This window comes from Panthera tigris, chromosome C1 (assembly GCF_018350195.1).
Source record: "Panthera tigris isolate Pti1 chromosome C1, P.tigris_Pti1_mat1.1, whole genome shotgun sequence".
Taxonomy (NCBI): Eukaryota; Metazoa; Chordata; class Mammalia; order Carnivora; family Felidae; genus Panthera; species Panthera tigris.
In genome coordinates, this window is record NC_056667.1 from 99,324,435 (window position 1) to 99,349,427 (window position 24,993).

Here is a 24,993-nt window from a genome sequence, read left to right on the forward strand (position 1 = left end):
GAATCATCTGGTAAATGTAAGTGAAAACTCAAACCCACGCCACCATGAGGTAGGCAGACCAGCGGGTACATTTGCACTCCTGTGTGCGTGTTAAGGCAGGGGAGAGGAGCGACGTGAGTCAAGCTGATGACCAAAGAGCCACCGAGAGCAGTGCCACCCTATTTAAATTAGTGCTTCTGTCCTAAACTTCCCAGAAAACAGTGATTCAGAAGTAACCGCAAATAACGATGCCAGTAGAGCCTCAGATATGTCCTAAGATGGGTTGGTTTGTGGATCAGGAGTTGGGACCTGATGAGCTCACTGGTTAGGTGGGCTGGCAGCGACTGGAAAAGCCAAGGCCAGTTTTCTCCCAGCTGAGGACCTCTAGAGGGACAGAAAGAGAAAAGGAGAGAAGCAAGGAAGCAGAAAGAGGAAGGAAGGGGAGAAAGTCGAGGAGCAGTAGTTAACAGAGGGTAAGAAATAGGCTTGGTGCCAGACGAGCTGAGGCTTGTCTAAGAGGGAACGGAAAATGCGTGTGTTTGAGTAGCAGGACAGTCCTGGCTGAGAGCACTGCTGTGAGAGCATCATTCAGTGAGCATGATGGTGACTGAGTCACCTGGACAAAAACGAAATTATGTTAGAGTCTTAAGGTGAGAAAGTATATAATACGTTTTGAAAAGCACTCCATTAAAATGGTTTATCGTTTAAAAATATTGTAATGTTTAAAAATATTGTAAACATTAAAAATATTGTAACGTTTAGATGGTTAATTGCTTGCTGTTTATCTAGAAACCATATTTGGGACACCTCATCCCTGACACTGCAAACAGCTGAGGTGCGTGTCTAGCTGTTCCCTGTGGGACGAGGGAGCTAATACCGCCTGGCTCAGGGCGGTCAGCGTGTGACACGCATGTCGGGCTGTCTCCCCCTCTGCCCGAATTAATATCCACAGACTTCCACTAGCTCGGCCTTCCCTGTTGCTGACTTCCCTTCTTTGTCCAGCACCGAGGATCTTTTCTTCCTGAAATAACAATGGCACTATTTTTTCCTCTGCCACCTCTCCGAAGCTGGGGGGAAAAAGAAACACATCCAAAACATTACAAGTTACCTCTTTATTATCCTTTCTGTTATTTTGCCCTTTATTAGAATGTGTAATTAAACAGACAGAAAATGGGGATCGAGGGGCCTGGGAGGCCAGGAAAATCGAGAGGCAAGAATCTGTAGTCCGTGCAGATTGATTATCTGGCGAACCACGAATTGCCAGGGTGAAATACTTGTGACACCTTGAGTGAACGCCTGTTTGTCCCCAGGCCCTCCCAAACCAGATGGCCCTCACGCAGTGTGGAAAATCATAAGTAAAGCCATTGACGAGCTACATCAGTCACTGGAGTCGCGGCCTGCCGAGACAGCTTTGGCAGAGGATCCCCCCGGGCTGAAGGTGAGCTGGGGAAGATTCCTGGCGCGGAGTGTCCCTGCACCCACAGACCCTGGGTCTCTGCCCGGCAGAGTGCTGTCCTGGTGGATCTTTCCTACGGATAATACTTCCGCGGCTTCTCTTGTATTTTCTCCTCCTGCTAAGCAGTGAGGGAAAAAAAAAATAGTTTTTTTTCCCTAAAGCCATAAAATTATAGAAGTCTATAGCAGTAAAAGATCCGTTTACGGAGCTTCACTGGGTGCCACGAGGATGTGAAGGAATTGCGCTCTTAGGGAACTAGTTGGAGGGAGTGCACATGCAACAGATATAAGCCAGCCAGAAAATGATGCAAGAACAGAGGTACCGTGTGCATTGTAAGGGACCGCAGACAGTATGCAGCATACAGAGGAATCAAAATAAGGGAGAAGTCACTCTAGGTAAAGAACTCTTCGTTGCCTGCCTATTCCGTGCCTTAAAGAAGTTGCAGGCTAAAGATTACCGAGAGGGTAGAAGCCGAAGCCTCCGTCAGAGAGGAGATACGGGGCTCGATTATTAACAAGTGAAGAGCGAGGGCAGCAGGTGGCGCTACTGAGCCGGGCGGCCCTGGCCATGCAGCCTGGCATAGGGAAGCAGCTCAAGAGAAATGACGGAATCACTGTAGAATTTTGAGCGAGGCGTTTTCTGAAGATTGTTGTTGTGGCGGAGCACAGGATAAAGTGGAGTGAGAAAAGACTGGAAGGGGGTGTCAGTCACAGGGCTGTTGAAATTTAGGACTCACAGTGTAGATTGGGACATTGCCTACAGAGTGGAGACTCACGTTTAAAGGAAAATAAGGAAGAGCCATCGAAATGGCTTCGTCAGTGAAAGGAAGGTGGCCAGTCAGAGGTCTTGGCAGCAAGCAATAGAAACTGCCTGGTGATCAAAGCAGACACACCAAGACTCTCCGGTAGGGGACGCTCTTGATAGACGCTCTTAATAGACATGCTGGCTGGTGGTGCAAGTCTGTCCCAGGCACACCAGGACATATGGTCCCCCTAGGTCAGAGGCGGACTCGGGGACATCCGAGGATCAGTGAGCAGCCCCGTGACAGCTAGGATATTGGGAGGATCACTTCTAGACACGAGAATCGGAGAGCATGGAGTCCATGTAGTCAGGATCCAGCCCCTCATGAGGAATTTATACTCAGCTTTTGATTCTTACCTCTATTAGGTCCCTTTGCTACTGCACCAGAAGCAGGCATTGGCCTGGTTACTATGGCGGGAAAGTCAGAAGCCACATGGAGGAATTCTGGGTAAGTCTGACATTATGATAAGAGTCGACATATGTTTTGTAATTTTTTTCTCTCCTCTCCTCTCTTCTCCTCCTCCTCCTCCTCCTCCTCCTCCTCCTCCTCCCCCTCCTCCCCCTCCTCCTCCCCCTCCTCCTCCTCCTCCTCCTCCCCCTCCTCCCCCTCCTCCCCCTTCTCCCTTTCACAAGAGCACATGTGAGCCAGAAAGGGGCAGATGGAGAGAGAGAATCTTGAGCAGACTCCACACTGAGCACAGAGCCCAGTGTGGAGCTCAGTCTCACAACAATGAGATCATGACCTGAGCTGAAGTCGAGAGTTGGACACCTAACCAACTGAGTCACCCAGAGATGCCGCCTCATTTGACCCTGTCACCAGCTCTGGGGTGGGCACTATGATGCCCCCTGTTTACAGATGAAGAAACTGAGGGGCAGGGTGGGAAAAGCAACATACTCAAGAGGTGAGGTCGTGGTGGCACCCAGTAGAAGCTGACTGTGGCTCATTAAGCAGAAGGAGAGTTCATTCTCTGGTGGCACAGAGAATGTCTGGGAGATGTGGAGAGCCAGGCTGGAGACCAGATATCTAGGAGCATGGCCAAAGCCAAGTAATAAACTCAGTGTCCTGTGGAAACTGTCATGGCTGCTTTGCTCAAGCACCAGAGGAGAGCATTGCCACCCTAGAGTCGGAGACTCCTATCCCCACCCTTTCCTGCAGAAAGGATGTCACAAGGAACCTCATTTCTCACGTTGCTTACATCTGAGTTGAAATCTTATGTGAGTTGAGTGCATGTGATCTCCAGAGCCAGGTCACGCTGCCAGGGCCTTAGGTGCAGGGGACCTTAAGAAAGTAAGTTTTCCAGGCTCTGCTTTGGAGACTCCTCAAACTAAAATTTTCCAAGGGGTTCAGCTTCTAGAAAACATGACAGACGGCCATGATGGCTAGTAAGTGGCCGTGTTGGGGATCCTCAAGGTTCGATGATTTGCTAGGAGGATGCACAGCATGTGGTCATACTCATGGCTGTGATTTGTTACAAAATAAAAAAAGTAGGGGCGCCTGGGTGGTTCAGTCGGTTTAGTGTCCGACTCTTGATTTCGGCTCAGGTCATGATCTCATAGGCTTGTGAGATCGAGTCCCGCATCAGGCTCCGCGCTGATGAGATTCTCTCTCTCTCTCTCTCTCTCCCTCTCTCTCTCTGCCCCTCCCCACTCTCTGTCTCTGTCAGAATAAAACAAACTTTAAATAAGTTAATTAATTAATTAATTAAATTGATTTTGATTTGCTAGAAATCGAAGTCAGCAAAGGAAAAAGGCACATGGGGCAAAGCTCAGGGGATACCAGGTGCAAGCTTCCAGAGACCTTTCCCAGTGAAGTCACACAGGCTGAGCTGTGATGACACATGTAAGATGTTACCAAGCGGGGAAGTTTGGGCCCCAGGTGTTTGCTAGGAACTGGCCACAATGGCAGCTTCCGGCCTGTTGGGTCCTGAAATTCCAGACTCCCAGAAGGAAAGCAGCTGTGCAGCATAAACCACATCATGTGGGCACAGTTTAGGCACAGTGAGCCGCTCTTACAAGGTCTGGGAACGGTGGGAACCCTGCTTCAATTCGTGTTCCCACACGCCAGCCCAGGGCCGACCTTGTCAGCGGGCCTTTCCCGGGATGGGGGTCAGATGTGTGGTGCTAAGTCTGTCTGCATGGTAGCAGGGTCAGAATGCGAACCAGAACCCATGCTGTGACATTTTACTTCTGCTTATGTCAGAATGCTTATTGAAACTGTTCAGGTGAGGATGAGAATATTCTATAGGGTACAAACAATAAATTAGGTAAGTTCAGTGACTGGCACAATGACACCACCCAAGAAATGTTCATTTATGGCGCTCTTTGATGAATAAATGAAGGGAATGGAGAAGGACTGTTTTGAACGAACTCCACCTACTGGATCCTTTTGCTTTGGCGGAGTAAGAAATTAAAAAGACCAGGCAATACCACCAAACTGAGATAGATGTCCATGTATGCATCCGTTAAGTAACATTTCAGCATGCAGACTAGAATAAAATCTAAGTCCTAAATTCTAAGTTTTGCAAAAGTCACGGCAAATGCCTTTGATCTAGATAGTAAACAGCAAGAGCTAGGGTTCATCTTTAACGCAAGGTGAAGGATTTGTCAGGCTTGGAAAGGACCTAGTTCCACACCGGCAGCACAGCAAGGGCTAAGGTCTGCTAGTGGCTTCTCTCTTCAAGTGGAGGTGATGCTTTGCCCTAAGTAATGGACTGTCCGATTTTTGTTGTTGTTTTCCAGCGGATGATATGGGATTAGGAAAAACTCTGACAATGATTGCACTCATCCTGACCCAGAAGAATCGGGACAAAAACAAAGAAGAAGACAAAAACATGGCATTGACCTGGCTTTCCAAAGATGGTATACAAATAGCCTGTTACTTCCTAAGTGGACATTTTTAAGAGTAGACATTTTTAAGCTCTGAAAGAACACGTTTGGTCATATTTAATTCGTCTATTGGAAAACTAGTGTTAGACTCATTCCTGTGCCATCATTTCTGATGCTAGATCTGCTTAATTACAAGTGATCATTTCTCCTTTTGCTATAAACTTAGCTTGACCTGTAATTAGAAAAAATTTTATAGAGAGCCAAGGCTCTGGAAGGGCTCTGATGATTATTTCTTTTAATGTTGAGGACATAACCATAGGTTAGGTACAAATTAGTTAATATATTGTTTTCTTAAGGAAGGTCTGTCACAACCTCAGATTGTAGCCACCATAGCAGAAGCTGTTTTCCAAGTGTTCCGAAATTCCAGAAGTTTCCAATTTCTAGACAATTTCTACCTTATCTCAACCTCTGTTTGAAAGTAAAATGTGCAAGTGCATTAAAGGTCCTACATGTAACATATTGGCATCACCACATCACGTGTAAGTTGCTAACATCCACCAAGACAGTTGGTGGGTCAGTTGGTAGGACTGTTATAAATCTACCGTCCATTTGCAGGGCCTCTAATGAACACGGTCGCAGCCGGGTCCTGTGCCCCTGGGTTCATGCAAAGAGATGGGGGTGCGGGCAATGGTACAAATACTCCATCACTAACCCATTCCAAAGCAATCTTGGCTTTTCTGAGGGGTTTTGTACTTACATTATAATGTGAATGTAATTAAATTACACTTTTCAGAGAAAATAATACTCTCCTGTGACGAATCTACTTGGGACAAGATAGGAAATGATCCTACCTCTGCCTCCTCGCCACTGTGGAAGCATATTGTTTTTTCTAGACTGAGGCCACGTACTGTACTTTCCTCTCACTCCTCAGCCTCTCTCTGTCTGACATTTGTACAGGGGAAAACATATACGTGTTTTGAGTTGACAGATCACCTCTTTTATTTCCCATTCTGTGGTACCCTGTGCGTGGAAGTAAGAGCAGCAGTTTGTTAAAAATATTGATTGAGGGGCGCCTGGGTGGCTCTGTCAGTTGAGCATCCGACTTCGGCCCAGGTCATGATCTCGCGGTCCGTGGGTTCGAGCCCCGCGTCGGGCTCTGTGCTGACAGCTCGGAGCCTGGAGCCTGTTTCAGATTCTGTGTCTCCCTCTCTCTCTGACCCTTCCCTGTTCATGCTCTGTCTCTCTCTGTCTCAAAAATAAATAAACATTAAAAAAAAAATTTTTTTTTTTTTAAATATTGATTGAAAGAATGAAAGTCAAGAAAAAGAGGAAATGCCTTCCAGGAGTCAAAGACGGTTGAATGAGCGTAACGAGGTGCTGATTTTTTTCCCCCCTCAAGACTCCTCTGAGTTCACTTCCCATGGAACGCTGATCATCTGTCCTGCTTCCCTGATCCATCATTGGAAAAACGAGGTGATGAAACGTGTGGGCAGCAACACACTAAGAGTCTGTCTCTATCATGGGCCCAACCGGGAACAACGTGCAAAAGTGTAAGTGTGGAAATACGGCAGTTGGTGTGAGCCCTCGGCATCTTGGCTGAAGGGGCCTGTTGGCCTTCCCCGCTCTCCCTGGGCTTTCATTTAATCAGGGCTGGTGATTTGTGAAGACCAAGGGCACTGTTGTCAACCCAGCATCCTTCACCTGTGAGAAGAGATGCAGGTTGTTCTTTTTGCTGTATCCTCGTCCCCGTCCTCAACAGGAGCTGCCATATGAGGTAGCCTGAGGTGTCTGAGTTGTCAGCCAGGGAGCAGCAGCATTTCCTCTGGAACAACAGGATCTGCCACAGTCACTCACGATTGTTGAATATCTGAGTCCAGCTTCACGTTCTTCTTCTGTTCATGCACATGCAGCCAGCCCAGTCAGCCCAGTCTTACAGAGCATTCTGATAGACTATTAAGGATTGTATGATACAGACTGGTGCTCTTTTTCACATATGAACCATCTAAGAAGTTTTAGACTCAAGAGTTAAGGGTGAGACCTAACCAAATTCCTGAAGGGAGATGATCAGGAAGGAGGAATGAAAATCCTTCCCCATATGGTCATTTTAGTCCTAATCTTTGCTTTTGGTTTTCAAGGAATTATTTTTTGGTAAGACTTTAAGTAATCTCTACATCCAACGTGGGGCTTGAACTTACAAGCCCAGGGTCAAGAGTCACATGCTCCACCGGCCGAGCCAGCCAGGAGCCTCTAAAGGAATTTTCTGTTCCTAATTGTGATGTGATGGTCTGGGTTGAATACTTGCTATCTAGTCATGAACAGAGTTGTTTCTGCCTCCGAATAATCTCCCCAACCTCTAATACTAGAAATTTGACCTCCTAAAGAACAGTGAGTTGCACAATTGGGGGCCTTCAGTCTTACAATACACCTACTCTCATGAGTGAGGGTCGCCTCAGCGGATGAAAAGTATCAGGGCAGCAGTGACAGGCCTGCGTGCCTTCTCCAGCAGAGTGCTGTCAGTGGCCTTTGTTCCAGATATTTATTAGAAATAAATTACACTTCACTTGATTTGCGCTTTGAGCATATCTGGTTTGGTGTTCTGAATGCGCTAGTTGACAGTTTGGAATCATTCTTAATTCTTCTTCTCTGTGTGAGACTAAGGCAATGTGTAGACTGCACTCCCTCTGAATTAGGCATATCATTTTTATCAGAAGCATTTATGGACATTCGCCTAGGTGCACAATATTACGTTTTGTTGGAAAAAAGATTTGTACCTTTTGGTAAGAATCTTTACGTGTAGAGTACAGGAGAGGTAAACTCCAAGCTTACAGCATGTATTTTTGTACCCAAATGTCAAAGCTGGGTTAATGGGTTTTCAGAAATCCGTTATAGAATCATAAGACGAAAGATCAGCTATAGATGAACAATGCTTTGAGAGTTTCTTACCTCCCTGAGACTTCAGTGTCAGTCTAGGTCAAATCACTACTAAATGTTAATTCTCAATCCTACGCTGCTTCTGTTATTGCCAGATTGTATCAAGCTTAATATGATGCTAGCCAGAGGTTTTTCTTTCTGACTCGTGGGATGGGAACAGGGAGGCTGTTTAGTAATAGTGAGCAGGCTATAAAAATGACCAGATGTCAGAGCTAAGGAAGCCTCGTGAGTAAAGTTTACCCCTCCCAAACCATGTGTGTGTGGATTACGGACATGAGTTAACGAATTCTGCTGACTGTCCTTGCAGCCACTCGCATTTTTTATAAACGAGTCATCCCTGCCTGTTTTGTCAGTCACGGAGGGATTGTTTACTGCTTACTCTGTGTTATATCTCTGCAGACTGTCTACATATGACATCGTGATCACCACCTATAACCTTCTGACCAAGGAAATTCCCACACAGAAACAAGAGGGAGTGATCCCGGGTGTAAACCCCAGCGCGGAGAAGGTGAGTCTGGGAGCCGCCAGGGAAACTGGAGCCACACCTCACTTAACTGGAGTCTTTCCGCAGCATCAGAGTAAGGAAAGGTACCTTCCTGGGAGGGCAGGAATGGCCTAAACATTCCACCTGCGGAAACCAAAGAGTCCTTCCCTCTGTTCCTTCTCTTTTATTTCAGACAAACTCATCAGTAGTAAAGGTTGAGGTTTGGCACAGTATTTAGTTACTTTCTTAAACTAATAATGGTAACTACATTATAGTTGTAATGGTACTCATCACATGAATATGGGAAGCCCCACTTGCAATTTTTAGAGTCTTCGGAGTATATACTCTTTTTATTTTTAAATAAATTAAAAAAAATTTTTTTTAACATTTATTTATTATTGAGAGACAGAGCATGAGCAGGGGAGGAGCCGAGAGACGGGGAGACACAGAATGTGAAGCAGGCTCCAGGCTCTAAGCCGTCAGCACAGAGCCTGACGTGGGGCTCAAACTCACCAACTGTGAGACCACGACCTGAGCCAAAGTCGGATGCTCAATCGGCTGAGCCACCCAGGTGTCCCGATATATATATATATATTTTTAAGTAGGCTTCACATCCAGTGCAGAGCTGAATGTGGGGCTTGAACTCATGACCCTGAGACCAAGACCCGAGCTGAGATCAAGAGTTGGACGCTTGGGGTGTCTGGGTGGCTCGGTCAGTTAAGCGCCCCAACTTCGGCTCAGGTCATGATCTTGTGGTTTCAGGATCAAGCCCCACATCAGGCTCTGTGCAGCTCAGAGCCTGGAGCTGCTTTGGATTCTGTCTCCCTCTTTCTCTGCCCCTCCCCCTCTCATGCTCTTTCTCTGTCTCAAAAAGAAATAGTAAAAAAAATTTTGTTTTAAAGAGTCGGACACTTAACCAACAGCCACCCAAGCACCCTGGGGTATTTTTTATATTCATTGTGAAGACCAGTATTTTAGTACAAGTATTTTTGTATTAAGCCATTAACAACTGCCTCTCCACCTCCCAGGAAAAGAGGTTGCAAATAATAAGGCTACAAAAGGGCCAGAAGCTAAACGATAACCAGACAAAAAACCCTGAATGTTTGCTAGGATGGCCAAGTAGTCCCAGTTATACAGCACAGAGGCTTTATTGCATAGTTACCGTGGGGCTTTTTTTCTCCTGAAAATACTGTGCTGTTCCAAGAACTAACCTAGCCATATTCGGGCTAATCTCTAGAATGCTTCTCCAGTCAGAACAACTCTTGACTTCTTGCTGGTAATTAATGTTTGAGGTTCTCCAGCGGCTCCTCATTGCTTTCAGGATCAAACCGTAGTCCCGTTGCAGGACGCGGTAGACCTTGTAGGAACTTGAACTTGCACGTACCTCGTCTCCCACCCCCTGCGCCTCATGCTCACTTGTACCAAGGGGCGGACACCTGCTCTGCGCTGTCATGCTGTTCTCCCTCCGAGTGGAATGCTTTGCCTCTGTTCCTTTTCTAGGTCAGTTAGTTAGTTAGTTAGTTAGTTAGTTATACCTGCTTTGAGAGTTCTTTAATCCTCTGGTTAAATGCCTCTCCTAGACCTTGTGCTTACTTACGTCATAGCACTCTGCACATTCAGCGAACGTTAAGGATCTACTATGTGCTAGATGGTGTTTCAGGTATTAGGGATGTAGCAGTGAGCCGGACTGAGTAGATTTTTCCGGCGTGTATTGAATTACCCAGCGGGACTTAATATATAAACATCATGCTAATCTGGATGCCTGATTTTCTTCCCTGCCAAATTGTGAGCTCCTTGAGGCTAGGAACTGTCCTTTAAGTCTGATTTCATATCTTATGCATAAAAGTAGACCCATCAGTACAGTTCTAGTGGATTTTTATAAATCTGGTCAATATGTTATTGAGTGAGTGAATTTCCAGGCTTGACACCTAGTGTAGTCCTGACCCATGGCCATTGCTCAGAAGTGGGTAGAAAGGATAAAATGAACTTAAGTTAAAACATTTTACTACTAAGCATCTTAAACCGAAAGTTGGGGGCTCTCAAGTTGACTTGTTTATTTCTGCCCATTAAGAGTTTCCACTTTTGGTTTCTTCAGCTCAATTCTTATTTCAGTATACCTGATTTAAGCCCTCAAACTTGAAGGTAAGAATGGATCCTCCATACTTTTTCATATTTTCCCTTAACTTCTTGAAGACATGTACATTCTCCCATACAGTTGATGGATTTCACTTGGGTTTCTTCCAGGAGATAGCAAAAACACCTTTGCTTCGAATAGTCTGGGCTCGAATCATATTGGATGAAGCTCACTGTGTTAGGAACCCCCGAGTGCAGACTTCCACAGCTGTGTGCAAGCTAGAGGCCCATGCCCGTTGGGCTGTCACCGGAACCCCCATTCAGAACACCTTGTTGGACATGTATTCGCTGCTGAAGTGAGTAAAACTCTCCAGGATTATGTCAGTGTGAACCGTGTCAATAACCCTTCATACTTGTTTCATATCTCATGATAAAGTTCCAGAGTGTGCCAGATTATCTCGGATAGCAGACGGCAAACCTGACAACCTTTAAAGGACAAAAGAATTAATATCCATGAGAAAATAACCAGTTGATTGATTGGCAGGTACAAGACTTTGATGACATCCAGCCCCTGTGTGTGAAAAAATACAGGACGGATTAAAATGAAAGGAAACAAAACCCTCTTTCTTCAGTCCGGTGAATGTTCTGGGCTTTTTCCACTTTAAAGCATATGTCCTAGGGTCAGGCCTACTATTTTATTCGACGCAAACAGAAAAGAATACTGATTTTAAAGTACTTGCTTTAATTCAAGTCCGCCTGCAAGAGGATAGGGAATTTCTCTGTCAACCTTTGAAGCTTTAGGAATAAATTCTATCTACTGATTGCGTGTTTTGCTGTAGCAATACGGACAATGTTAATGGGAAAATTCACATTTTATAATGTGGTTTTATTACTGACTTGGATCCTTTTGATATGTCTGGCAGAGCTTTGCTATGAAATTCACTGTTAAAAATGATTGAATGACAGATGTAACAGAAAATCTGATTTGTTTCTCATCTTTCTTTTTTTTTTTAACGTTTTATTTTTTTATTTTTGAGACAGAGAGAGATAGAGCATGAACGAGGTAGGGTCAGAGAAGAGGGAGACACAGAATCTGAAACAGGCTCCAGGCTCTGAGCGGTCAGCACAGAGCCTGATGCAGGGCTCGAACTCATGGACCATGAGATCATGACCTGAGCTGAAGTCAGACGCTTAACCGACTGAGCCACTCAGGCGCCCCTGATTTGTTTCTCATCTTAATGTGTTTCCTTGGACCCTTTTCTCCTCCTTGAACTATCCTTCAATACTTCTTCCTACTCTCTGTCTTCTTCCCCAACAAAAACAGATTTCTCCGTTGCTCACCATTTGATGATATCCGACTGTGGAAGAGCCAGGTTGACAATGGTTCAAAGAAAGGAGGAGAACGGTTAAGTATTTTAACCAAGAGCCTTTTGCTGAGGAGAACAAAAGACCAGCTGGACCCCACCGGCAAGCCCTTGGTAATCTTACTTTCACGCGTCCCTGGGCGAGGCCAGGGAAGGGGGGTATCCGTATCCCTGCCTTGGCTTGACCAGCCATCTGCTTTGCTCCTGGGGGGTCTCTGAGTGTCCGTCTTCCTGTGAGGGGGCCCCACAGCAGTCCTGATTTAGGACAGGTGGAAGTGCTGGCCAGGCTTTGACTAGGTTTCCAGTGTCCACTGTGGGGATTTACTCTCTAATGCTCAGGTCATTTGTCTGACTTCACCGGCTGCTTTCTCCTCCTCCAGGTGATGCTGCCCCAGCGGAAATTTCGGGTGCACCGATTAAAGCTCTCTGAAGAGGAAGAGAATGTTTACAGTGTCCTTTTGGCAAGATCCAGGTGTGTGCAGTGAGGAAGCACCTCACATTTGTTGTTGTGTTATTCCTGTCCCTGCTTGGGAGTGAGTCCAGGCTTGAGGAATACAGGATTCCTCAAACTGCATTTATGCTACTATCGATGAGTTTGGATATCTGTGTTCCTCCTGTTTGTTTGTTTTTTCTCCCTTTTTCTCTCACCACCCACTCCCCGACTCCCCTCTGTCTCATATACACACTATGTTCTTCATAGGCACTAGAAGCCTATGCAAGGGCTTCTTCCTTGCATAGAAGCCCTACAGTGTGGTCACTGTACATCAGTTCTATCTGGTCCTGTGGGGCCGTATTGGGAAAGAACATCCCTTTGACCTTTGACCTGATCAGCATCTGATCGGACTTAAACAAAGAAACTGCTCTGTAATCCTTGTCGTCTCTTCTTTATGCTGTCTCTAAAACTCTTGTCCTTCCCTAAATTCCAGATTTACTCTCTCCCTCTGGGTACCTCTCATTTCCAGTGTGAATATGTTTTTTTCTTTGTAAACGCATGTAGTATTATACTATTTATTAATAAACATAAACTAATGCTAATTAATGTTAGTGTTACATTAATGTGTTGTAAGTAGTAAGTTATCATTAAGCATAATGTTCTATAATATTAATGTGTTTATTAACCCTTATCAATCATTTAAAAAATGATTTGGCTTTTAAAACAATTAGTTTTCATTACCTTTGGCCAGTACTTGCCATGAGCCTGGCTTTATTCTAACAGATCTCCCCTTTATAAGTTTGCAGGGTCCTACTGCAAGCATAGTTAAGCAGTGACCATTGTAAATGTCTTTGGTCGTAGCAAACATTATATGTCCATTTTCTCTTTCGATCTGAGGCAGGTCAGCTCTGCAATCCTACCTCAAAGCAGGGCACGAAAGTGGAGGCAACCAGTCTGGAAGAAGCCCTGATAATCCATTCAGTAAAGGTAAGCAGTGGGACCCTCATAAATACATACAAGAAATGAAAATGTGGATTTAGAGACGGGACATTATGAATCCTTTTTTTTTCCTTTTTTTTAATGTTCATTTATTTTTGAGAGAGAGAGAGACAGTGGGAGCGAGGGAGGGGCAGAGAGAGAGAGGGAGACAGAATCCAAAGCAGGCTCCAGGCTCTAAGCTGTCAGCACAGAGTCCGACATGGGGCTCAAACCCACGAACCACAAGATCGTGACCTGAGCCGAAGTCGGACCCTTAACCGACTAAGCCCCCAGGCGCCACTATGAATTCTTGATCTGAGAGAGTCGATCTTAGCTAGGAACCTCAAATCAAGCCAACCCAAGCTGATCTCCATGCACCAGGCCCGGTGATGTAAACTTCTTTTCAGTTACTTTTGAAATCCGCTTTATTAAAATGCAAGTAGGTCTGCAAAGAAAACCCGTGTTTCATTTGGCTTAATTGGTAGGGAAGTCAGTTACAGCCGTGTTACCGAATCTCATATCAGAGAAGTTCACAATGGCCTCCTTGAGTTGGCGATTCCTCCCCATATTTGTGCTTTAAATCCTGCACTGTTTCTTGTGGTTTGTTTTCCTTTGTGGAAGTGGCTCGGGAGTTTGGGTCCGGCGGGCCTGGAGCCTCTGCGGCCGCGGACTCACAGCGGTCTGGCACCCCCCACGTACTGTTGACACAGCTGCTGAGACTCCGCCAATGTTGCTGTCACCTTTCTCTGCTGACGTCGGTAAGAAAAGCCCTTTGCGTGCATCCCCAGAGTGGCTGCCAGAGGAGTCCATTTCTTCTGTGCTGGGGTCCAGCCGCTGGATCAAGGGAAATGGCGTTTTGGGGTGCCTTCTGGGTTTTGGTGGGGCAGAAAAGAGAAGTCTTACTTATTTTACTTTTCACCGATTTTGAGATAATTCCCCTAGTATTGAGAACAGGTTTTTTTTTTTTTTAAGTTTATTTATTTTGACAGCACAAACAGGGGAGGGGCAGAGAGAGAGAACACCCCAAGCAGGCTCTGCACTGTCAGCGCTTTGCATGGTGCAGGGCTCAAACTCACGAACCCAGAGATCACAACCTGAGCCCAAATCAAGAGTCAGGCGCTTAACTGACCAAGCCACCCAGGCGCCCCGTGAGACAGCTTTTACTGTTCTTTTTGTAAATAAACCTTATTTTAGAATGGAAAATGTCATTTTGTGAAAACCATCCATGAATACTTTGGTATTTGAGGATGTCATAAAGCCAATTTAGCTGCTAGTCTTTTCTGCCTTCTGGTGGTATTGGGGCTTTTAAGGCTAGTTGTGAAAACTCGAGTATTTATACAATTGGAAAAGTGGCCCTCACATCTGATAGAGGCACATCCATAATTAAGATGAGTGTTATTCTTTCTGGGGAGCTGTAGTAATGTGTTTTGATGACAACAGCTTAATTAACTGTACTGCTTCCGCTGGGGAAAACAGAATGGTCGTGGAATCTGGCATCATTTCTCTGAGAAGTGCCATCATTTGATTTATGTTTAATCTGGTGAACAAACTTGCAACACTGCATTCTGATCAGGGTTTCTCTGAGGAGACACTGATGATGAATTAGAAGACAGTTGGCTGTGTGAAATGTTAGATGGTCATCACTGCCTTGGCAAATAACCTGTCTCGCTGCCTCGACTATGCACCACCAGTTCCCGTCTTCTGTATCCTTCTCAGGCCCTGGACCCGGCAGAACTGAAAAGCGAGGGCCTGGTCCTTTCTCTGGAAGAGCAGCTCAGTGCCTTGACGTTGTCCGAACTCTGTGACGCGGAGCCTTCTCCCATCATTTCCCTTAATGGTGAATGTTTCAAGGCGGAGATCTTTGAGAACACAAGAGCAAGCAGCAAGGTACTTTGGTCACCTCCGTTCTGGTAGAGAAACTGGGATTCCTCGTGCAGGTTCATGTGTGCGAGGGGCATGTTGGTCCACACACGTACAGCTCTTGCATTTCAGGGGTAGAACTGTTAGATTTTAGCTGGCGCGGCTCCGCCTCCAGTCTTAAATTCTGACTCTATTTCACGAGTAAAACTAGGCTTTCAGAGGGTGACCTGAGCCAGCTGCAGCAGCAAGGCAGATTTTCAGTCACGGATCGTGGGAAGGCTACCTCTCAGGTTTACGCCAGTGGTGGGGCCTAAGTGAGCCAACAGTTTGTTTCGGGAAAGCTTTAAGGGACAACCACAAAGGGTTGACCCTGGAGACCGCTGTAATCCATCTGAGCGCCAGTTGCTTGGGCTTGCTGGAAGGCATCCGTCTTGTGTTATCTCCTAAATAGCCTTCTATCTTGGTTAGTCGTTTTTGTTCCGTTTTCATGAAAGCTTCCTAAGGCTGAAGCGTTCCGGTAGAGGGAGGCTGAGGTGTGCTGTAACCGGAGTCCTGCCTTTCTGCTGGCTGGCTTGGGTCATTCACCATGAGGCTGTGCACCCCGAGAGTGGAGCGAGTCTCCCTCGCGGCTGCTGTCGAAGCTGCCATTCCCAGCCTCGGCCTCTCTTCCAAGGCTTTAAAAATAATAATAGTTTTATATATATGCATATATGTGTATATATGTATGTATGTATATATACACATACATATATATATTACTTAAAATATATATATATATATATATATATATATATATATATATATATATATATATAAAACTAGAAATGAGGTCATTGCCAAGGGAATGGTGTTAAGAACTATTTTTAAAAATTTACAAAATTTTTTTTTAATTTTAAAAATTAAAAGACAATTTTTGTTAACATTTATTTATTATTGAGAGACAGAGAAAGACAGAGCATGAGCAGCGGAGGGGCAGAGAGAGAGGAAGAGACACAGAATCCAAAGCAGGCTCCAGGCTCCAAGCCATCAGCACAGAGCCCGATGCGGGACTCGAACTCACAAACCGTGAGATCATGACCTGAGCCGAAGTCGGACGCTTAACCGACTGAGCCACCCAGGCGCCCCAAGAACTAATTTTCATTAAATTTTGGAAGTATTTACTGAGGTCTTGATCACCAGCAAGTGGGAGAAAACATAAGAAGAACACCGTATGTGGACAGACTTCATGTCCTCGCACCTTCAGAGTGAGCTCTTGGCTTAGAACACAGAGTCCTCATAGCCTGTGCTCCTCATCTAATACTCGGGTGATATATATTCACAAGACTTCTTTGTGCAAGCCCATTAATAGTGGTTCAAGCCACTTCAGGCTTCATGTGGAGCAGGGAGTTTGGGTAGAACACACCTAAACTCCTGCAGAGTGTTGCTGGAACTTGACCCCAGCTCGTGGACCATGACTCTGGCCCTCCCACTACAGTTTTCTCGGGAGACCTCTCACCAGCTTGTTTGTGTGGCAGTCCGAGCACTTTCCACAGCCCCAAGTCTCCAAGACATGAGGGGTTTCATATGCCTGCTTTTTTTGCTCCCCACGAATTCACAATGGTCCAGTCCTGCGCCCCAGGTCCTGCCCAGCGTGTTTGTTCAGATAGGAAAGCAGCCTCGCTAGTGGGGGTGTCTAGAGGTGACCTCTTTAACAACACCAGCATGGGACAGAGCCCTGAGGGCACCGCAGGGTCCGTCTGAGTCAGCTGCTTGTTCACTGATGACGAGTCTGAGCCCTTCACCAGGAGTCCCAAAGGGGTACAGCTGCGTGACGGCACAGTAAGAGCTGTCTTCGTCTCCTGATTCCTGGTCCGGTTTTCTTCCTCCTCCACCATCCGGGGGATGCACTCCAGCCCTCCAGGCTTTGAAAAGGTCATTCGCATTAGCAGTCGCGAAGAGTGAACCCAGCGGCTCTCCCAAGTCGCGCTCGTGTTCTTACCAGCTGCGCCCATGTGGACTTACATGTGCTCTGAGGGGGGTGAGAAATACCCAGAGAGCTTCTTCGGAAGCTTAACAGGTGTTGCTCAGATTGGATGGGTCCTCTTCTTCAACAACCTGTGGAGCAGGCCTTCAGAGGAGGAAAGTGACAAACCAGCATTTTAGAAAGAGCCCCCTGGCTGCAGAGAGGAGAATGGCCTAGAGTGGGGTACGACCAGAGGCAGAGAGGCCAGTTCAGTAGTTCAGGGAGGGATGATGGAAGAAAGCGAATTTGTTGCAACTTACTTGTGTTAAATAACGTTTCCCAGATTTCATCTCTGTTGGTGGAATTGGAGGCAATTCGAGGAAATGGAGGGTCCCAAAAGAGGTAAATGTGTTCTTTTGTTATCCAAGTATTGTTTGTAATTAATCAGGAAACTTTGACATTGCTGATAGTTCTAAGTGTTAGCTTTTTATAAATCAAGGACCTTAAATCATCCTCAGGAGGAAGCACTGAAGTTAGAGCACAAATTCTCTATGATTTCTAGTTTACATATTTGTGGCATTGATTCAGAAGGAAATCCCTAGAGGATCAGAGTAAGTTAAGCACCTGGAGAAGTGTTTAAAAGTAGAAAACCATAGGGGGCGTCTGGGTGGCCCGGGCAGTTAAGTGTCTCTGGATTTTGACTCAGGTCATGATCTCATGGTTCACGGGATCAAGCCCTACATCGGGCTCTGCACTGACAGTGTGGAGCCTGCTTGGGATCCTCTCCTTCTCTCTCTCTCTCTTTCTCCCCTTTCCCTGCTCACACGCATGCGTGCTCTCTCTCACTCTCTCAAAGTACATAAATAAACATTTTTTTTAAAGAGGTAGAAAAGCTGGGGCCCTGGGTGGCTCAGTCGGTTGGTTGAGTGTCCAACTTCGGCTCAGGTCATGATCTTGTGGTTTATGGGTTCAAGCCCCGTGTCAGGCTCTGTGCTGTCAGCCTGGAGCCTGCCTCAGATTCTGCGTCTCCCTCCCTCTCTTGTGCCCCGTCCCCCACCCCCCACCCCCAAACTTGTGCTTGCTCGCTCACACACGCTCTCTCTTAAAAACAAATATTTTTTAAAATGTTTTTCAAAAGGTAAGAAAACATCTCAAGAAAAATAAGGGAGTAACAGATGTGAAAGGCAGGGGTGAGGCGTGGATCAGGGAGCCCCACGGTGCTGGGAATTTTCCTGAGTTGGGTGCATGGACCCATTTGTTATTTGTTATCCTTACCTGTGTGTTACAAACCTGCATTTGTGTATATGGACTAATTTGATTTAAAAACTTAAAACTATGGGGTGCCTGGATAGCTGAGGTCATGATCTCAGGGTTGTGAGATCGAGCTCCACGTCGGTCTTTTGCTGCGTGTGGAACCTGCTTACAATTAATTCTCTTCCTCTAAAAAAGAGCTAGAAATAGAGATTTATAGATAGATGTAGTTATAGATACAGACACATAGCACGGAGGCTGGGGGTGGGACTAGAGATGTCCCAGCATCTTGTTGTGGCTGGCAAAGGGAGGGTGGTCTGTATCCCTTTCCTGCACGACCACAGATCTCTGGGTGAGCACTAGGCCCCCAAATGCTAGGAGGCTGCAGTCCTTAGCCACCACTTTATTCTGACCTCCTTTAGCTTGAGATACATTACACCCTGGATCTGGAAACAGCCAGCAGCCTTATAACCTTAAAATGTGACCTGAGCGTGTGCCTTTGCCCCCCAGGGAGCAGAAGGCCTTTCCTCGTCCACATTTGATGACTGACTCTTAAGAGTAACAGGGGCGTGAAGGCCCTGCAGATGAATTTGTTTCCTCTCTGCCTGGGGCTGATGTTTTGTTCTCCGCTTGCTTCCAGCGTCATCGTCTCCCAGTGGACCAGCATGCTGCACGTGGTAGCCTTGCACCTGAAGAGGCACGGCCTGACTTATGCCACCATCGATGGCTCTGTCAGCCCCAAACAGAGGATGGACCTGGTGGAGGCATTTAACAGCTCCAGGGGCCCTCAGGTACGAGCTGGTCACATCAGCGGTCTGTAGTCGAGAGCAAATTATTCTCCGTTATATACAGAGAGCATTCCGGTGAAGCAGCTCAGCTATCAAAACATTCATTGCCTTGCTCCCTCCACATGCTGTTAATTTAGGAGACATTTATTGGCGTATGTATCAAAGTGTGCAAATCCTTTAAAGAGAATAAAATATGAGGGCTGTAGAAACAGAGGAAGAGCAGAACTGGTTGGACCGAGTGAATCTTTGTGGAGGAGGCAGGCCTTGAAGGTTAGGTGGGGGTTTGACGAGAGGGAGTGTGGGGAGAAACGAAGTAACAGCAAGAACACGGAAAACTTTGGTGGACTGATGGGCAGGAGCATTCACAGCGGCAGGTGTCGGGGTGCAGAGACCCAGGGAATGGACAGAATCTGGTTAATGGAAAGTCCGCTGCGCCAGCCGCCCCAGTGCTCTCAACTGTAGTATTTGTGTATTTTGGCAGGCATGCATGCCTTGTGTTTTGAGGTTGACCCACAAAAAAAATACAAAGTGAGTTTTCTTAAAGGTGAGGCATGGGAGATAACATCTCAGAGTTTTGGGCCAGCAGAAGGAAATTTGATAGGGATTGATCTTGGGCTTGAACCTGAGACAGAGGGAGAGCTGTAGTAGGAGACCAAATCCATATAAAGGGAATGCTGTGCTTTCTTTTGAAGGTTATGCTAATCTCTCTCTCGGCTGGAGGTGTTGGCCTAAACCTGATTGGAGGAAACCATCTTTTTCTTCTGGATATGCACTGGTAATGATTCTGGATTCTCCTTGCATCGTCAGCAGCATAGCACGAGGACCTAGGGGCTACAGGGGCGTTGGGGCCTGACTTCCTATGTTGAGAATGCTCTTTTTGCATTCTGGAGATGCCTCCGCTGCATGGGTGTGTACAGGTACAGGGCTAAACAGGGTGTAGGACTGCTGATGGGCCTGAATTCCTGAGCAAGCAAGGCTTCAAATGACTACTTAAAATAGCATTCGCTTTATTGTTAATCTGACATCTGTTTCCATGGAAACTGGGAAGAGGGTTTTTTCTCAGGGCTAAGAGCTATCTCACTCAGTTTTACCTCTTCAGAATACCATATTTCACACACATTTGTTGACGTCCAAGGAAATTTCAACCCTGAAAAAGAAGGAGCAGCTTTACTGCAAAAGGAAAAGGAATTTTCTAATTATGTTAGGAATACACTTAACACAAGGCCATTGGTTTTGCATGTAGCATCAACATTGAGAGCATAACAGCAAATTTCCTAGACATAAGATAAATGAGTTTGTGTGTTGGTAGGAGGAAAATGTCATAATTAGTCTCAGTTTGGGGTTTTCCAATTATGCCAAATAGGGCTTTTGTCTGATTCTCCAGGCGGCCCAGATTGGCGCAAACAGGCCAACCTGTTATCATCTTCTGGGAGAATGTGTTTTGGTCTTATTTGGGACTCCCTGATACATGTGAGGGAGGAAAGCAGAGTGGGAGTTAAATGCTGATTTCTGGGGGCGCCTGGCTGGCTCAGTCGGTGGAGTGTGCGACTCTTGATCTCAGGGTCATGAGTTCAAACCCCACAGTGGGTGTGGACAGTACTTAAAAATAAAATGTATTAAATTATTTTTTTATTTTTTTATTTTAGAGAATGAGTGAGAGCAAGTGAGGGAGAGGGGCTGAGGAAGAGAGAGAAAGAATCCTAAGCAGGCCCCATGCTGAGCACGGAGCCCCACGCAGGGCTTGATCCCATGATTCTGGGATCGTGACCTGAGCCGAAATCAAGAGTCAGACCCCCAGCCGACGGAGCCACCCAGGGGCCGCTAAAAATAAAATCTTGAGTACATACGTAAATACATACATGGCTGTGTTTTGAAATGGAGAAATCTTGTCCAAGATTTCAAAGAGGAAAGATGAGAAACTAGCTTGAAGTTGATAGTGAGAATCTATAAAGAAGACAAGAAATTAAGTTCCCTTAGTTGAATCTTAGGATATGAAAGTTAAAAACGGTGTTCAAGATCATTAGGCAGCCCTCACGTTTCCAGGTAGCAATCTGAAGTTGAGGTTCCAGCTAGTTAGTGATCGAAATTGAGCATTGGCGTCCCCTGTGTCATTTAACTGTTGTCAGCTGATGGTGGTGTGGGGTTTCTGTCGGCACACTGACCCGAGCTGCTCATTCGAGGGCGAGAAGATATTCGAAGCTAATCTTTCTGAGGCCAGCGTAGCATAGGACAAGGGATTTGCAAACTTGCTCTACGAATATTTTAGGCCCGATGGTAACTGTTTTAGGCTTTGCGGGCTACGTAAGTCTCTGTCCTTTGTTCTTCTCTATGGGCTTTTCTCAACCCTTTGAAAATGTGATCACCGTCTGTAGCTCCTGAACTCTCCGGAAGGAGCCGCAGGCTGGCTCTCCCCAGGGCACTTGCCCATCCAGCCCAGGGCGACAGCACCTCTGAGCTTTGCCTCTTTTCTAACAGGAATCCATCACTCGAAGACCAGGCTTGTGACCGAATTTACCGAGTAGGGCAGCAGAAAGACGTTGTCGTGCACAAGTAAGTCAAGGCCTCCCGGGACCTAGGCCCCTTCCCAAGCTTTACTTTTGTGAAGGTCTTTCTTGGGGGGTGTTTTCATAGAACGTAAAGTATTTGGTGAGCGCCTGACTAACGATGCCCGTGAGGCACGGCCTCCCTCGTACCCACGGTCCGGAAGGGAACACAAGCAATATGGGGGTACCCTTGGGGTTGGTCCCTGCAAGATTGCATATTAGGCCAGGGAGAGCATCCTCCTCCCCACCCTTTATTTATTTAGTTCTTGCTTTTAACTTTTGTTTTGACATACTTTCAGACATGTGGAAAAGAACGTAAGAGTTCTTAAAAGAATAATATCCCAAAAAATCTTGTTTGCAAAAATAACACCAAAAAATTCTTGTGTGCTGTACCAGGTATATGTGTGCGTGTCAGGGCCGTCAGTGAATTCCACAATCTGCCATACACAACGACATGCTGCTTTCCCTGTCGTCAGCTCTCTCTTCACCCTGTATGCACCTCCATTGATAATCCTGTCTACTCCAGGGAGCCCACTGTCTGTGTCCTCATTCCCAAGCTCTCCGACACATCAGACCTAGATACCCAAATCCATGCTAAATATCTGAGTCTCTGTGCACCTACTCATTCACTCGTGCTTTCGTCTCATTTAACTCCCAAAACTAATACCTGTTGAGCACTCACTGTGTAGCAAGTACTGTGACATGTTCCAGGCACTCAGAATGTCGCAGATGGAAATGGGATACCATAACCTCATGTCTCTTGATGCTTCTGAATTCCTTGTCTTTGTGAATATCCAATTCTGGAGCCACAGACTATGTTCCTCCCTTTTTTCTCTTCACATACCAAGTCCATTAATTTTATTTTCTAAATGTCTGTTATTTTTTTTTTTTTTAATTTTTTTTAACGTTTTATTTATTTTTGAGACAGGGAGAGACAGAGCATGAACAGGGGAGGGTCAGAGAGAGGGAGACATAGAATCTGAAACAGGCTCCAGGTTCTGAGCTGTCAGCACAGAGCCCGACGCAGGGCTCAAACTCACGGACCGCGAGATCATGACCTGAGCCGAAGTTGGCCGCTTAACCGACTGAGCCACCCAGGTGCCCCTCTAAATGTCTGTTATAACCATCCCTTCCTTTCCCTCCACACTGCCACTACTCTCAAATCTGAATTTCTTAGCGTGACACACAAAGCTACTCACGAAGTGGTCCCTGCCATCCTCTTGAGCTTTTGCCATTGTGGTACAACATGGCGGAGTCCTTTTGACTTTTGCCCTGGCCAGACTGGACAGCCTGCTCTTTCTCCAACACACCACGTTCTACTCTTTCTGCACACTGGACATATTTCTGTAGCACTTTCCAGCTGCCTTGTGTTTATTTTCAGGTCTCTCTTCTTTGTGTGCTCTTTGAGAGCACAAGATACACATCCCTCCATTCCTACACACCTGGCATGTTGTAAATGCCAAATCAGTGCGTGTCGAACGAGTGAATGACAACAGTGGCATTTCTTCAGGTTGTACAACCTGTGTTCGGTGTGAATTAGCCAAGAAATGAGACCCTGCACTCACACCAGCACGCATACACTTAGCAGAAATTTGATAAGCTTTAAGGCCTTCTGACTTGATCAAGATTGAGCTTTTTGGGTGGAAGCTGATCTCTACAGTTTTGGATGGAGATATCTTTGGCTTATTTTGGCATTTTTTCAGTTACCTCAGCTTCAGAAAGAAACGCAAAATAATTTACGTCACATCATTTTAAATGGGCATATACTTAGTCAAGGTTGTTTGGGTCTTCTAAACGTGGAGTTTTTAATTAAACCTGAGAAGACTTAAAGGAAGAAATCTTAAAAACTAAAGCCTTGAGTAGAAGTTTGAACGTGTTATTAAATATGCTGTTTTGGGTGTTTGTTACATATCTATTTTTTTAGGTTTATTTGTGAGGGAACAGTGGAAGAGAAGATCTTACACCTTCAAGAAAAAAAGAAAACTTTGGCCAAACAGGTTCTATCAGGATCTGGAAAATCTGTCAAGAAGCTCACGTTGGCTGACCTCAAAGTCCTTTTTGGCATCTAACTTCCTGTTTACCGGGCTCAGGGTAGTGCTGCTGTTGGTTTGTGTTAGGATCTGGGAGAGCGACCTACACGTGACCCTCCAAGCCCTCCTTGGCCCTAGGCCCTCCCTGGAAGGAGGCGTCATCGAGCCTCAGTTACCATGTTAACTAATTGGTGAGTCAGTCAGGTTAATCAATCGACTTATTTAAGAGTGACAGAGAAACTAATGAACTACTTCAGAAAAAGAAAATGCCTGAGAGTTCAAGAATTTTGGAAAACAACGCCAGGGCAGTTGTAGGAAAGCTTCAGTAAAAGCTCAAAACGCCGTCTGTTGCCTTTCTCTTCTCAGCTCAGGGGGGACCAGTGTCCCAGCTCCATGCCATCTGTCCCTCTCCCGCCAGTGAAGCTGCTCCTTTTAACATGTCCCTGGGCGGAGCAGAGAGTGGACCCCACGGCCATGCCTCTGTAGCTGTCTCCACCAAACAGTTCTCCCTCACAGGCGTGAGACCAAGGAGGTGCCTCGTATGTGAGCAGGTGTCTGTTATGGGCATCATCACAGCATTCAGTATTTGGTATCGTTTCACCTAGTGCTGTTCCACTATTTCCTGTCACTGTAATATCATGTGCTACTTGTGAAATAAAATGGACTATGTGTCTTTTTTTTTTTAATGTTTATGTATTTTTGAGAGAGAGAGTGAGCAAGTGCAAGCAGGGGAGGGGCAGAGAGAGAAGGAGACACAGAACCCGAAGCAGGCTCCAGGCTCTGAGCTGTCCGCACAGAGTCCAACACGGGGCTCAAACCCACAAACTATGAGATCATGACCTGAGCCAAAGTCGGACGCTTAACCGACTCAGCCACCCAGGCGTCCCTGCTATGTGTCGTTTTTTTACAGTACAGGCAGACCTCCCTTCATGGCGCCTTGTGGATACTGCATTTCTTGGCAACAGCATTTGGTTACTTCCTGTCCGGGTCACAGTTCGGTAACAATGTTTCAGGCTTTTCGTTATATTTGCATGGCTGCGATCTCATGATCAAACTTGAACAGATGAGGAGCTGCTTCTGATGGATGAGCAGAGACAGTGGTTTCTTGAGATGGAATCTGCTCCTGGTAAGGATGCTGTGCAGACTGTCGAAATGACAATACAGGATTTAGAATAGTCCAGAAACTTACTTGATAAATCAGCAGGGTTTGAGAGGATGGACTCCCAAGTCTGAAAGAAGTCCTACGGTGGGTAA

The 24,993-nt window shown here is 46.0% G+C and overlaps 1 protein-coding gene across 6 annotated transcripts in view; it reads left to right on the plus strand.

Moving 5' to 3' along the window:
* Nucleotides 1–24,416, plus strand: part of TTF2 (transcription termination factor 2) — a 41,132-nt gene extending 16,716 nt beyond the window's left edge. For 2 of the 6 annotated variants that reach the window (XM_007075669.3, XM_042993821.1), the window contains 16 exons: nt 1,290–1,417; nt 2,603–2,684; nt 4,976–5,095; nt 6,462–6,612; nt 8,393–8,501; nt 10,722–10,906; nt 11,875–12,028; nt 12,295–12,386; nt 13,249–13,334; nt 13,947–14,083; nt 15,042–15,212; nt 17,471–17,529; nt 19,019–19,169; nt 19,859–19,941; nt 21,642–21,716; nt 23,634–24,416. In XM_007075669.3, coding sequence (XP_007075731.2) covers nt 1,290–1,417; nt 2,603–2,684; nt 4,976–5,095; nt 6,462–6,612; nt 8,393–8,501; nt 10,722–10,906; nt 11,875–12,028; nt 12,295–12,386; nt 13,249–13,334; nt 13,947–14,083; nt 15,042–15,212; nt 17,471–17,529; nt 19,019–19,169; nt 19,859–19,941; nt 21,642–21,716; nt 23,634–23,778 — 1,928 coding nt within the window. In that variant the 3' untranslated portion in view covers nt 23,779–24,416. The other 4 variants (XM_042993822.1, XM_042993824.1, XM_042993823.1 and 1 more) reach the window with 4 other exon arrangements.
* Nucleotides 24,417–24,993: the final 577 nt, after the last annotated feature.